The sequence below is a fragment of the Melanerpes formicivorus genome, unplaced genomic scaffold (assembly GCF_026170545.1).
Source record: "Melanerpes formicivorus ecotype bairdi unplaced genomic scaffold, bMelFor1.0.p_v2 SCAF_60, whole genome shotgun sequence".
In the NCBI taxonomy this organism is placed as follows: domain Eukaryota; kingdom Metazoa; phylum Chordata; class Aves; order Piciformes; family Picidae; genus Melanerpes; species Melanerpes formicivorus.
In genome coordinates, this window is record NW_027142412.1 from 1,443,546 (window position 1) to 1,455,526 (window position 11,981).

The 11,981-nt window shown below is 53.8% G+C and overlaps 1 protein-coding gene across 1 annotated transcript; it reads right to left on the reverse strand.

Annotated features, from left to right (window-relative positions):
• Positions 1–1,522: 1,522 nt before the first annotated feature.
• Positions 1,523–6,075, reverse strand: LOC137452910 (streptococcal hemagglutinin-like). Its single transcript, XM_068161724.1, has 3 exons — positions 6,057–6,075; positions 4,225–5,922; positions 1,523–1,632 (listed from the first exon to the last, which is right to left on the reverse strand). The coding sequence occupies exons 1-3, from the start codon at positions 6,073–6,075 to the stop codon at positions 1,523–1,525; spliced, it is 1,827 nt and encodes a 608-aa protein (XP_068017825.1).
• Between the last annotated feature and the right edge of the window lie 5,906 nt (positions 6,076–11,981).

Genomic DNA, 11,981 nt, shown 5'->3' on the forward strand with positions numbered 1-11,981 from the left:
AGCTGAAGAACTGCCTGGCCAGGCAGCTGCAGAGGGACTTCAGTAATAATATCTTCTGGAGGGAAAAATGGATGGATTGGAGGCAGCAGTGGAGGAAAGGAGAGGATAGGAGCTCAGAGACGAAGGAGGAGGCTCTGTGAACTTTCTGTGGCCTAACAGCACCAACACAGACTTAACCCAGCTACATGCCAGGGCCTTTTGGGCATTCATTTTGTGTTTCCCTTGTTTTGCCAGAGTCACTGATTCTTTGATTTGGGGTTGCAAAGGGATCCTTTCACTCTGTAGGAGGTTTGTGTGCTGGGCAGCCAAATCTCCATGGGGCATCCGAGAGAGCCAGCAGCAGCGAGCCCAGGGGGGCAGAGCAGCCCAGATGATCTTCCTGAGCTCCAACCCCACAGGGAGGTGGTGGAGTCCCCAGTCCTGGAGGTGTTCAAGAGGGGATTGGATCTGGCACTTGGTGCCATGGTTTAGCAGTCATGGGGTCTGTGGTGACAGGTTGGACTCGATGATCTTTGAGGTCTCTTCCAACCTTGGTGATTCTGTGCTCAGGGTGCCTCCAAAAGATGTGGAGAGCTCAACCTGTTGTCTCTGAGCCCACCCAGGGGCAGCTGTGGGGAGAGGGTTGCTGGCACCCTGCACCCTTGGCTGGGATGGGAGGGTCCCAGCCATGCACCTAGCCTCACCAACACCAGCATCTGTTTTTGTGTCTCTAAAGAGCTCCAGGCTTTTGCCCCCTAAACTCAGACAAGGTTGCTCAGGACATGGAAACCACATTGCTAATCTAGTCCCAAGACATTTCCTTGGGGTTATTTTAGCCAACCAACCAAGTGGAGAAAGGTGGCTTTACCCAGGGACTTGACCTTTCTCTTTGGCCCAAGTTAAAAACCTGGATGAAGGTCTCACCTCTCTGAGACCAGGGGAAAAGCTTCCTCCCCTCAAGCTCATGATGCTGAAATAGTCTTAGAAATAGCTGAACTTCATTCCTTCTTACCACAAACTCTCTCTTTCCTCTGGGTCTCTTCTGCCTCCTTCCTACCAGTGTTGCCCCCTCAGCCCTGTTGGCCTGGATTTGAAGAGAGAGGATTACACAGCCCAGAGCATCCAGTTTCTTCTGGACCAAAGGATGCAGGGCTTCAGTGAGCTGGATCTTGGAGGGGCCACCCTGATGGTCCATGTGGTCATGACACAAGCCTAGTGCATGGACAAGAATGGGGCAGTGCCCTGCTCCCCATGCTCTGATGGGACAATGCCCTGCTCCCCATGCTCTCATGGGGCAGTGACCTGCTCCCCATGCTCTGATGGGACAGTGACCTGCTCCCCATGCTTTGCAGAGAGAATCCCCATCCACAGGTGGTAGGGTTGATGGAGAGAAGCAGGCTGAGGGAGAAGGGATTCAGATCAGGAGGAAATGTGGCTGGGGATGTGTGGCTTTGCCAGCTGGGAGGAGGTGGATGTCAGGAGAAGCCTCTGCTCTGGTGAGGCAGCAGGCAGTGGCAGTTCTGCAGAGAGATTTTGAAGCACCTCAGAACACCTTGGTGGAGGAAATGATGGATGGGTGCTGGTGGCCACCCTGGGCATCCTGCAGCACCTGGCGTGTGCCCCGGCATGTCTGGCCAGGGTCTGCTCTGTGTGCTGGCTCAGGGGAGAGCTGTTTGAATGAGCATGGGGTGGAAAAAACAAGGGGGGGGGGAAAAGAAAAGGGGACAAAAAAATGGCCTGAGTCCAAAGGCAAGAGGCCTCCAGAGACAGCAGAGAGCTGTTCTGCAATGGTGTCTGGAAACCACGAGGAACGTGAAGCGGAAACCAATGAACCAGAGTGAGCACGCTGGAAATGAGGCCTAATTGATGGACAAAAACAGGAGCAGATGGGCAACCCTGCCCACCACCCCTTTCCAGGGGTCTAATTTGCCACAGCAGCCAGGAGAACGACCATCCCTGAATAACCCAGCGCCACGGCTGCGGGCGACGGGCTGCCTTGTCCTGGCATGCTGCTGGGGGTATCCTTGTGGAGGGGCAGCATCCCACACCCACCACCCCTGGGGGGTGGGCAGGTCTGTCCCTTTCCTTCCTCCTGGCACTGCCATCCCTTTTCTGGATGCAGTGGGACACCAGCAGACAGCAAGGATTTTGGAGCGGGGGTGCTCTGGTGCTTTATTCTTGGGGCCAAATTCAGCAGCTCAGTCTGGGACAAGCAGGTGGGACAAGCAGGTAGGACAAGCAGGTTGGACAAGCAGATAGGAGATGCAGGTGGGACAAGCAGGTTGGACAAGCAGGTAGGACAAGCAGGTTGGACAAGCAGGTAGGACAAGCAGGTTGGACAAGAAGGTTGGACAAGAAGGTAGGACAAGCAGGTGGGACAAGCAGATGGGACAAGAAGGTAGGACAAGCAGGTAGGACAAGAAGGTAGGACAAGCAGGTGGGACAAGCAGGTAGGACAAGCAGGTAGGACAAGCAGGTTGGACAAGCAGGTGGGACAAGCAGGTAGGACAAGCAGGTTGGACAAGCAGGTTGGACAAGCAGGTGAGACAAGCAGGTAGGACAAACAGGTGGGACAAGCAGGTAGGACAAGCAGGTTGGACAAGAAGGTAGGACAAGCAGGTTGGACAAGAAGGTAGGACAAGCAGGTGGGACAAGCAGGTGGGACAAGCAGGTAGGACAAGAAGGTAGGACAAGCAGGTTGGACAAGCAGGTTGGACAAGCAGGTAGGACAAGCAGGTAGGACAAGCAGGTTGGACAAGCAGGTAGGACAAGCAGGTGGGACAAGCAGGTGGGACAAGCAGGTAGGACAAGAAGGTAGGACAAGCAGGTAGGACAAGCAGGTGGGACAAGCAGGTAGGACAAGCAGGTAGGACAAGCAGGTTGGACATTACCAGGGCTCAGCAAGTTACCACAGGCTGGATGTGGCTGTGAGCAACCTGCTGTAGTGTGAGGTGTCCCTGCTCATGGCAGGGGGGTTGGAACTGGCTGAGCCTTGAGGTCCCTTCCAACCCTAACAATTCTGTGATTCCCTGAGTGAGACTTTTCTCTGCTGAGAGTTTTGGGACTTGGATTTGTTCTTCTCCACCATGAGAGATGTGAGCCAGAAAGGTCATTTAAACAAGCCTGTCTTGCTTCACAGTTGGAGTGGCTAAGACCCTCCGCATTGTACTGTGAGATCTGAAGTGTTAGATTGAACATGAGGAACAATTTCCTCCTTGATAGTGTTGTCGAGCCCTGGAACAGGCTGCCCAGGGCAGTGGTGGAATCCTCGTTCCTGGAGGGATTGAAAAGCTGTGGAGAAGTGGTGCTGAGGGACATGGTTCAGTGGTGACCTGGTGGTGCTGGGTTAAGGGTTGGATTGGATGATCTGAAAGGTCTCTTCCAACCAAAATGATTCTATGATGTTATGTTAGGATGCTAAACCCCAGCAACCCTACCCCAAGGCCAAGGCAATGCAGCCCCAGCCTCCATCTTTGGGGGATGCTGAGAGTGCACTCAGTGCTTTTCTTTTGACCCCTGGAGGACAGTGCATGTCCACCTAGCAGGGAAACCTTATGTCCATCCAGCTCAGCCTTGCTCTACACAGGAAGAGTGGGGAGTTCCCTGCAGCAATGCTTGCAAGTGAGGAGTTCCCTGAAGCAATACTTGCAACTGAGGAGTTCTCTGCAGCACTACTTGCAGGAGGGGAGTTCCCTGCAGCAATGCTTGCAAGAGGGGAGTTCTCTGCACCAATACTTGCAAGAGGGGAGTTCCCTGCAGCACTACTTGCAGGAGGGGAGTTCCCTGCAGCACTACTTGCAGGAGGGGAGTTCCCTGCAGCAATACTTGCAAGAGGGGAGTTCCCTGCAGCAATGCTTGCAAGTGAGGAGCTCCCTGCAGCAATACTTGCAAGAGGGGAGTTCCCTGCAGCAATGCTTGCAAGAGGGGAGTTCTCTGCAGCAATGCTTGCAAGAGGGGAGTTCCCTGCAGCAATACTTGCAAGAGGGGAGTTCCCTGCAGCAATACTTGCAAGAGGGGAGTTCCCTGCAGCAATACTTGCAAGAGGGGAGTTCCCTGCAGCAATGCTTGCAAGAGGGGAGTTCCCTGCAGCAATACTTGCAGGAGGGGAGTTCCCTGCAGCAACACTTGCAAGAGGGGAGTTCCCTGCAGCAACACTTGCAAGAGGGGAGTTCCCTGCAGCAATACTTGCAAGAGGGGAGTTCCCTGCAGCAACACTTGCAAGAGGGGAGTTCCCTGCAGCAATACTTGCAAGTAGGGAGTTCCCTGCAGCAATACTTTCAACTGAGGAGTTCTCTGCAGCAATACTTGCAAGAGGGGAGTTCCCTGCAGCAATACTTTCAACTGAGGAGTTCTCTGCAGCAATACTTGCAGGAGGGGAGTTCCCTGCAGCAATACTTTCAACTGAGGAGTTCCCTGCAGCAATACTTGCAGGAGGGGAGTTCCCTGCAGCAATACTTTCAACTGAGGAGTTCTCTGCAGCAATACTTGCAGGAGGGGAGTTCCCTGCAGCAATACTTGCAAGTGAGGAGTTCCCTGCAGCAATACTTGCAGGAGGGGAGTTCCCTGCAGCAATACTTGCAAGAGGGGAGTTCCCTGCAGCAATACTTGCAGGAGGGGAGTTCCCTGCAGCAATACTTGCAGGAGGGGAGTTCCCTGCAGCAATACTTGCAAGTAGGGAGTTCCCTGCAGCAATACTTTCAACTGAGGAGTTCTCTGCAGCAATACTTGCAAGTAGGGAGTTCCCTGCAGCAATACTTTCAACTGAGGAGTTCCCTGCAGCAATACTTGCAAGAGGGGAGTTCCCTGCAGCAATACTTTCAACTGAGGAGTTCTCTGCAGCAATACTTGCAGGAGGGGAGTTCCCTGCAGCAATACTTGCAGGAGGGGAGTTCCCTGCAGCAATACTTGCAGGAGGGGAGTTCTCTGCAGCAATACTTTCAACTGAGGAGTTCTCTGCAGCAATACTTGCAAGAGGGGAGTTCCCTGCAGCAATACTTGCAGGAGGGGAGTTCTCTGCAGCAATACTTGCAAGAGGGATGTTCCCTGCAGCACTACTTGCAGGAGGGGAGTTCCCTGCAGCAACACTTGCAAGAGGGGAGTTCCCTGCAGCAATACTTTCAACTGAGGAGTTCTCTGCAGCAATGCTTGCAAGAGGGGAGTTCCCTGCAGCAATACTTGCAAGTGGGGAGTTCCCTGCAGCAACACTTGCAAGAGGGGAGTTCCCTGCAGCAATACTTTCAACTGAGGAGTTCTCTGCAGCAATACTTGCAAGACGGGAGTTCCCTGCAGCAATACTTGCAAGTGGGGAGTTCCCTGCAGCAATACTTTCAACTGAGGAGTTCCCTGCAGCAATACTTGCAAGAGGGGATTTCCTTGCAGCAATACTTGCAAGAGGGGAGTTCCCTGCAGCAATACTTGCAAGAGGGGATTTCCCTGCAGCAATACTTGCAAGAGGGGAGTTCCCTGCAGCAATACTTGCAAGTAGGGAGTTCCCTGCAGCAATACTTTCAACTGAGGAGTTCTCTGCAGCAATGCTTGCAAGAGGGGTGTTCCCTGCAGCAATACTTGCAGGAGGGGAGTTCCCTGCAGCAATACTTGCAGGAGGGGAGTTCCCTGCAGCAATACTTGCAAGAGGGGAGTTCCCTGCAGCAATACTTGCAAGTGGGGAGTTCCCTGCAGCAATGCTTGCAAGAGGGGAGTTCCCTGCAGCAATACTTTCAACTGAGGAGTTCTCTGCAGCAATACTTGCAAGAGGGATGTTCCCTGCAGCACTACTTGCAGGAGGGGAGTTCCCTGCAGCAATGCTTGCAAGAGGGGAGTTCCCTGCAGCAATACTTTCAACTGAGGAGTTCTCTGCAGCAATACTTGCAAGAGGGGAGTTCTCTGCAGCAATACTTGCAAGAGGGGAGTTCTCTGCAGCAATGCTTGCAAGAGGGGAGTTCCCTGCAGCAATACTTGCAAGAGGGGAGTTCTCTGCAGCAATACTTACAAGTGCTGCTGGTGGCTCTGACCCCAGCTGCAGTCCCACCACCACTGTGTACCACAGGGCTGCTCTGGAAGCAGGCACCAGCCCTTACCTCCTCCCACCGTGGCCATGGGAAAGCTTAATGAGTTAATGCTGATTAAGTGCTTTCAGATAATCAGATAAAGGTGTCATAAAAGCGCTTTACAGCCATGATGATGTGTTTTATGGTGAGGAGAAACTGATGATCCCAAATAAAAATCCCAATTAAAGCAGAGGGGATGTACAATGCTGCCTTCAGACCTGGGGTGAACTTCACGTTAAGGGCAAAAAACCATTCAAGCATTGTGCCAAGTTCCCAGCTCTCCTCAAACAGTGCCTTGGTTTGACCTCCCCTCCTCCTCTCCAAGAGCCTTTCTGCTCGAGACCAAGATTAATTACCTCCCTCACAGCCCTTTGGGCTTCCCCCATCTGATAACGTGTGAATAAGGCTGACAGGACTCGCTAAGGGGCTCACAGCTTTCTCTGCTTCTCTCCCTTGCCTCTCGGAGCAGCTGAACTCCAGCGGCAAGTCCGCAGGGTCAGCACATCCCTGAGCCTCCCTGCTGCTCCCCAGCCTCCTTCCTTGAGCAACACTTCGCTAGTTCACCCAGTTTTCAGCATCCACAGAAGAGGAAACCATAGGGACGGTGCTCCTGGCTGCTCTCCTGGCTGGGTGTCAGAGACCAAGCAGCCCCCGACCCTGAATCTGCTCGCACCACCAGAGCATGCCAGGCAGACCCTAAACTAAACCAGGTAACACCATTCCTCCTGCTTCCCCAGCTGGCTTTGTCCAGGCTGTCAGAGCCACCAAAGTTGAGGGACACATGTCAAGATCTAGAGCAATTAAAAGGGGCACCAGCCTTAATGGGCTCAGCTGAAAGCCCAGGTCCCCTGGTTGTGCAGGGGAAATTGGCTGGTAATTTAGCGGCTGGTGCCAACTGCCTGCATCTGTCCAGCCCTGTGATAGCCTTTTCTTCCTTCCTCTTTTCCAACTGCTTCTCCTGGCAAGCCTACAGCCCGGGGAGGAGGAGGAGGAGGAGGAGGCAGAAACTTCTTGGCCAGCCTGCTCGCTTGACACGCCGGTTGGGTTTGTGGCCATGGCTGAGGTGGCACAGGCAGGGCTGTCACCCCCACAACTCTTCCTGCTCCCCGCTGGGACCAACAGGACCTGGCACAAGGGATACCCAGATTCCAGCTGAGTTTGGGGTGGCTTACTGGGGAGATGATTTTCATTTCAGTTTTACTCACAGGGGAAGGGAAACAAAGCTGGTGGAGGGTCTGGAGAATACATCCCATGAGGAGCAGCCCAGAGAACTGGGGTGGTTTAGTCTGGAGAAGGCTGAGGGGAGACCTCATTGCTCTCTACAGCTCCCTGAAAGGAGGTTGCAGTGAGGTGGGGGTTGGTCTCTTATCCCTTGTATTAGGTGATAGAAGAAAAGGGAAGTGGCCTGAAATTGTGCCAGGAGAGGTTTAGGTTGGAGAGGAGGAAAAAGTTTTCTGCTGGATTGGAAGGTGAAGGGGAAAGGAAGGCAGCTGGCAGCTACTCCTGGAACAGGGATTGGAACAGGCTGCCCAGGGAGGTGGTGCTGTCACCATGTCTGGAGGTGCTCATGAGATGTGTGGGCAGGGCACTTTGGGACATGCTCTGATGGCCATGGTGGTGTTAGGCTGATTGTTTGCCTTGCTCTGAGAGGTCTTTTCCAACCCAACCCATCTTATGATTCTATGACTAGACCAATTTTCCCTCCACACCAGCAGAGGGGTTTGATTCTTTTCCTTGAGCCAGCTGAAATGTTTGCTTCCAAATGAAACATCTCCTGCTATTTCTGAAGCACATTTCCCCCTCCTTCATCAAAGCAAAGGAAAGGTCTGAATTTGTTTCGCTTCAGTTACAAACATCAAGATGACTTCAGTCAGGTTTACCTCAGAGATGTTGAAGGTAGGTGATCCAGGGAGGTCCTTCCCAAGCTCACCTCCCTGTGAGCTGGTGGTAAAATCATTTCCCATTCAGGTTTACCTCAGAGATGTTGAAGGTAGGTGATCCAGGGAGGTCCTTCCCAAGCTCACCTTCCTGTGAGCTGCTGGTAAAATCATTTCATAGAATCATAGAATCAACCAGGTTGGAAATGACCTCAGAGATCATCCAGTCCAATCTACTACCTAATACCTAACACCTCCTGGCAACTAAACCGTGGCTTCAAGTGCCACATCCAAGCCTTTCTTGAACACCTCCAGGGATGGGGACTCCACCACCTCCCTGGGCAGCACATTCCAATGGCCAATTACTTTTTCTGGGAAGAACTTTGTCCTCACCTCCAGCCTAAACCTCCCCTGGTGCAGCTTGAGACTGTGTCCTCTTGTTTTGTCACTGGTTACCTGCCCAAGAGATTTGTTGACTTCATGTGGCCAAGCCTGATGCAGTGTTCTGTGACAGTCCAGCAGGTTCAGGTCCCTGGTTGGGTAGGGATGAACAATCTTGCTCCAGCCAGGGCCTTTAGCCTGGTAGGCTTTAGTCTGGTAGGGCTTGCTCTGCTGCCAGGCTGCCCTTGAGATGCCTTACTTGGTGAAGGTCACAGAGAGGGACTTCAGGCCTGAGATGGGGAGAGGGGAGGTTCAGGCTGGATGTGAGGAAGAGATTCTTCCCAGCAAGAGAGATTGGCCTTTGGAATGTGCTGCCCAGGGAGGTGGTGGAGTCACCACCACTGGAAGTGCTTAAGAAGAGCCTGGATGAGGCACTTGGTGCCATGGTTCAGTTGATCAGATGGTGTTGGGTGATAGGTTGGGCTTGATGATCTCTGAGGTCTCTTCCAACCTGGCTAATCTATTCTAATTCTATTCTATGAATGAAGAGCTCTTTGCCACTGTCAGCCCTGGGTTCTGACTGCTGCTTGCAAGGCTCTGCTGTGTAAGTCCCACCTCTGCTTCAGCACCAAAGCAACTCCACCTGGAAGGAGGCAGGATTTGGGATGCTGGAGCTCGCAGCACCTTGTCTCCGGTGCTCCCTGAGGACCATTGCCATACAAGGCAGGAGATTTGGGCTGACTCTTGTCTGCCTTCAGTGGAAGGGAGCAAGAAACTTCACAAGGAGAAGCAATGCTGGGAAGCCCCCTGCATTAAACCACAGCTGAGGTGCACCAGGGTGCCAGCAGGAGCGTGTGGACAAAAGAGAAGAGAGGATTTTCCTCCCCGTCCCCCTCCCCAGCTCCAGCTGCTCTGTCCTTCAAACGCCCTCGACCCTGTGGCAGAGGAGGTCAGTCCCTCAGCCTCACCCCTCCTGAGGAGCACCAAGTGCTGGCTCCCCATGCATCAGCCCAGCAGTCACGCTGGAGCCTGTGTGTCATTCCAATTCGTCTTTCTCCCGGCGCTCCCTGTCACCGGCAGCGCCGCAGGAGGTGCGGGGGGAGAAGGGGAGGCAGAGGCAGGCAGCAGCAGGCAGAGAAGGAGAGACTGCTCATGGGGAGGAGGAAAGAGGCAAGGCAAGGCAAGGGAGGTAGGCCCATCACCACTACTGAGGGCTGCTTCTTCCTTGCCTGCTGAATGCCACCAGTCATGTCCTGATGGCAGCTGCTGGCTGGGGAGGGTTGGAGGTGCCCTGTCCTGCAGCCCACAGAAGGGCAGGGGGCAGGCAGAACGCCTCAGGAATGTGCTTTAAGTCCCTCAAAACACTTCAGAGCTCAGGATTTCTTTTACTTAGAGCTTGGACTCTATTATCTTAGAGGTCTTTCCCAGCTGAAATGATTCTGTGATTCTGTGGCTCTAGGAGGGCAGCCCACCAGCTCTGCTTGGTAGGTGGAGGAGCTGCAGCACAGAGGCAGAACCCAACCTTGCACCTTTTTTTCCTGCTGATTGGAGTGGAGGCTCAGGGCTTGATTTCTGCCTCCTGGCACAGAATTGTAGGTGGGTTTGAGTTGGAAGGCAGCTTTAAAGACAGCCCGGGCCCACCCTTCTGCAGTGAGCAGGGACTTCTGCAACTAGAGCAGGTTGCTCAGAGCCTCAAACAACCTGGCTTGGAATGGTTGCAGGGATGGGGCTTCTCCCAGCTCTCTGGGCAACCTAGGCCAGGGTCTCACCACCTTCAGCAGGAAACATTCCCTCTTTATCTCCAGTCTAAACCACATCCAGCCACAGCAAGTGGGGGTGAGAGTGGGGAGAGCCTGGGAAGCCCACAGTGGCATCAGACCTACCACAATCTCTGGCTTGCCCTGCCTCCTCTCAGGGGAGACCTTGTTGCCATCTACAACTACCTGGAGGGAGGTTGTAGCCAGGTGGGGGTTGGTCTCTTCTCCCAGGCAAGCAGCACCAGAACAAGAGGACACAGTCTCAAGCTGTGCCAGGGGAGGTTTAGGCTGGAGGTGAGGAAGAAATTCTTCCCAGCAAGTAAGATTGGCCTCTGGAATGTGCTGCCCAGGGAGGTGGTGGGGTCACCATCCCTGGAGGTGTTTAAGAGGGGACTGGATGAGGCCCTTGGTGCCATGGTTTATTTGATCAGATGGTGCTGGGTGATAGGTTGGACTGGATGATCTCTGAGGTCTTTTCCAACCTGGTTAATTCTGTATCCTGATGCCTGGGGAGGGCCACCCAGCTCCTGCTGCTCAGCGGCTCTTTGGGAATGGGCAGGAGGGGAGGATGTGGGGCTGAGCTGTGTGATCCTTGTCCCTCGGGTAGGAGCCACTTGTGCCACAAATAGACTCACTCAGAGTCAGCTTTGGTCTCCTCCAAGGCAACTTGGCTGGGCTGCCACCGGGGCTGGGCTGCCTTTGTGCTGCGCTGAGCACGGCCCCGCGTTTCATCTCCCACCAATGTGGGCTGGGAGAGCTCCTTGGGGTCATGTTTGTTATGTTTCCAGGAAGCCCCTCCAGAAAAACATCCTTGAAAGACAGAGGTTTCCCTTCTGCTGGCATACAAATGAACCCCAAACAGAGCCCACTTCAAAGCCTCCAGCTAATGAGCCGCTCTCCCCTCTCCCGACTGGGTTTCAGGGGGGCCCTAACGATGCTGTGCTGTGACAAAGGCACCAGCTTTGCTTTTTGAGCCTGCTCAGCTGAAAAAGAATTGCAGGAGAGGGGGCAGGGAGCAGTGGGAAGCAGGCACACACATGCCAGCACTGGCGGCCAGGGGATGCTCCCTGATGGTAGCTCCCTGCCCATGGCGTGGCACAGGGGGGGCTGGAGAGTGGCTTGGGGCTGCTGCTGCCCTTTGGTGCCACTTCACAGCTTTGGTGGTGAAAGGGAGCAACCAAGGTGGTGGTGGTGTGGGTGTGCAAGGTGAGAGTCTTGGCTTTTTGTGGTTTTCCCCCCAAGGATAAGGAGTTGGAGGTGGTGAGTGTAGGGAAGCAGATGGGAGGGAGGGGGGCACAGCCTGGAGTGGGCTTTTCTTTTCCTGAGCCACTCTTTGCAACTTTGTGTGGAGATGCTGTGCTGGAAGCAGGGCTCTGACACCCACCCAGCCTGGGATTCTTCATCCCTCTCTGTTCCTCTTTCCTTCCACTTGGGGTTCAAATCTGGGTACAGCCTAAATCCCACCAGGTCCTCATGGGAGCTTAGTGGGGCTGGGACCAGCATCCCTTCCCAGGATCCCAGCTGCACATCCCTCCAGGCAGCACATGGCCCTTGTGATGGGGACCCTAAGGGACTTGCGATGCTCCAACCTTCCAGAAACTGGGGCTGCCAACCCTGCCCTAGATCCAAAAGCTGGTGGCAGGTGTGGGATCAGCTAAAAAGCAAACAAGAACCACAGGGACTGTTGCCTGCAAAGCCAGAATGCAGCCAGGGATTTTCTTTTGCTCCATTCTGAAGTTTGCTTCTGCTTCTGGCTGGTGAAAAGCAGTGGGGTTTAGGATTTTACTCAGCTCATCCACAGTAAGTTTTGGTCTGAGAAGGCATTTTTTTTTTCTTCTGCCACAGAAATGTAAAAGAGGGCTGAAAATATCCCCTTTCTGCTGGTGAGCTGTAAACACTCCCTGTGCTCCACAGTGCTCTCCTTCAGGTGGAGGTTCTGC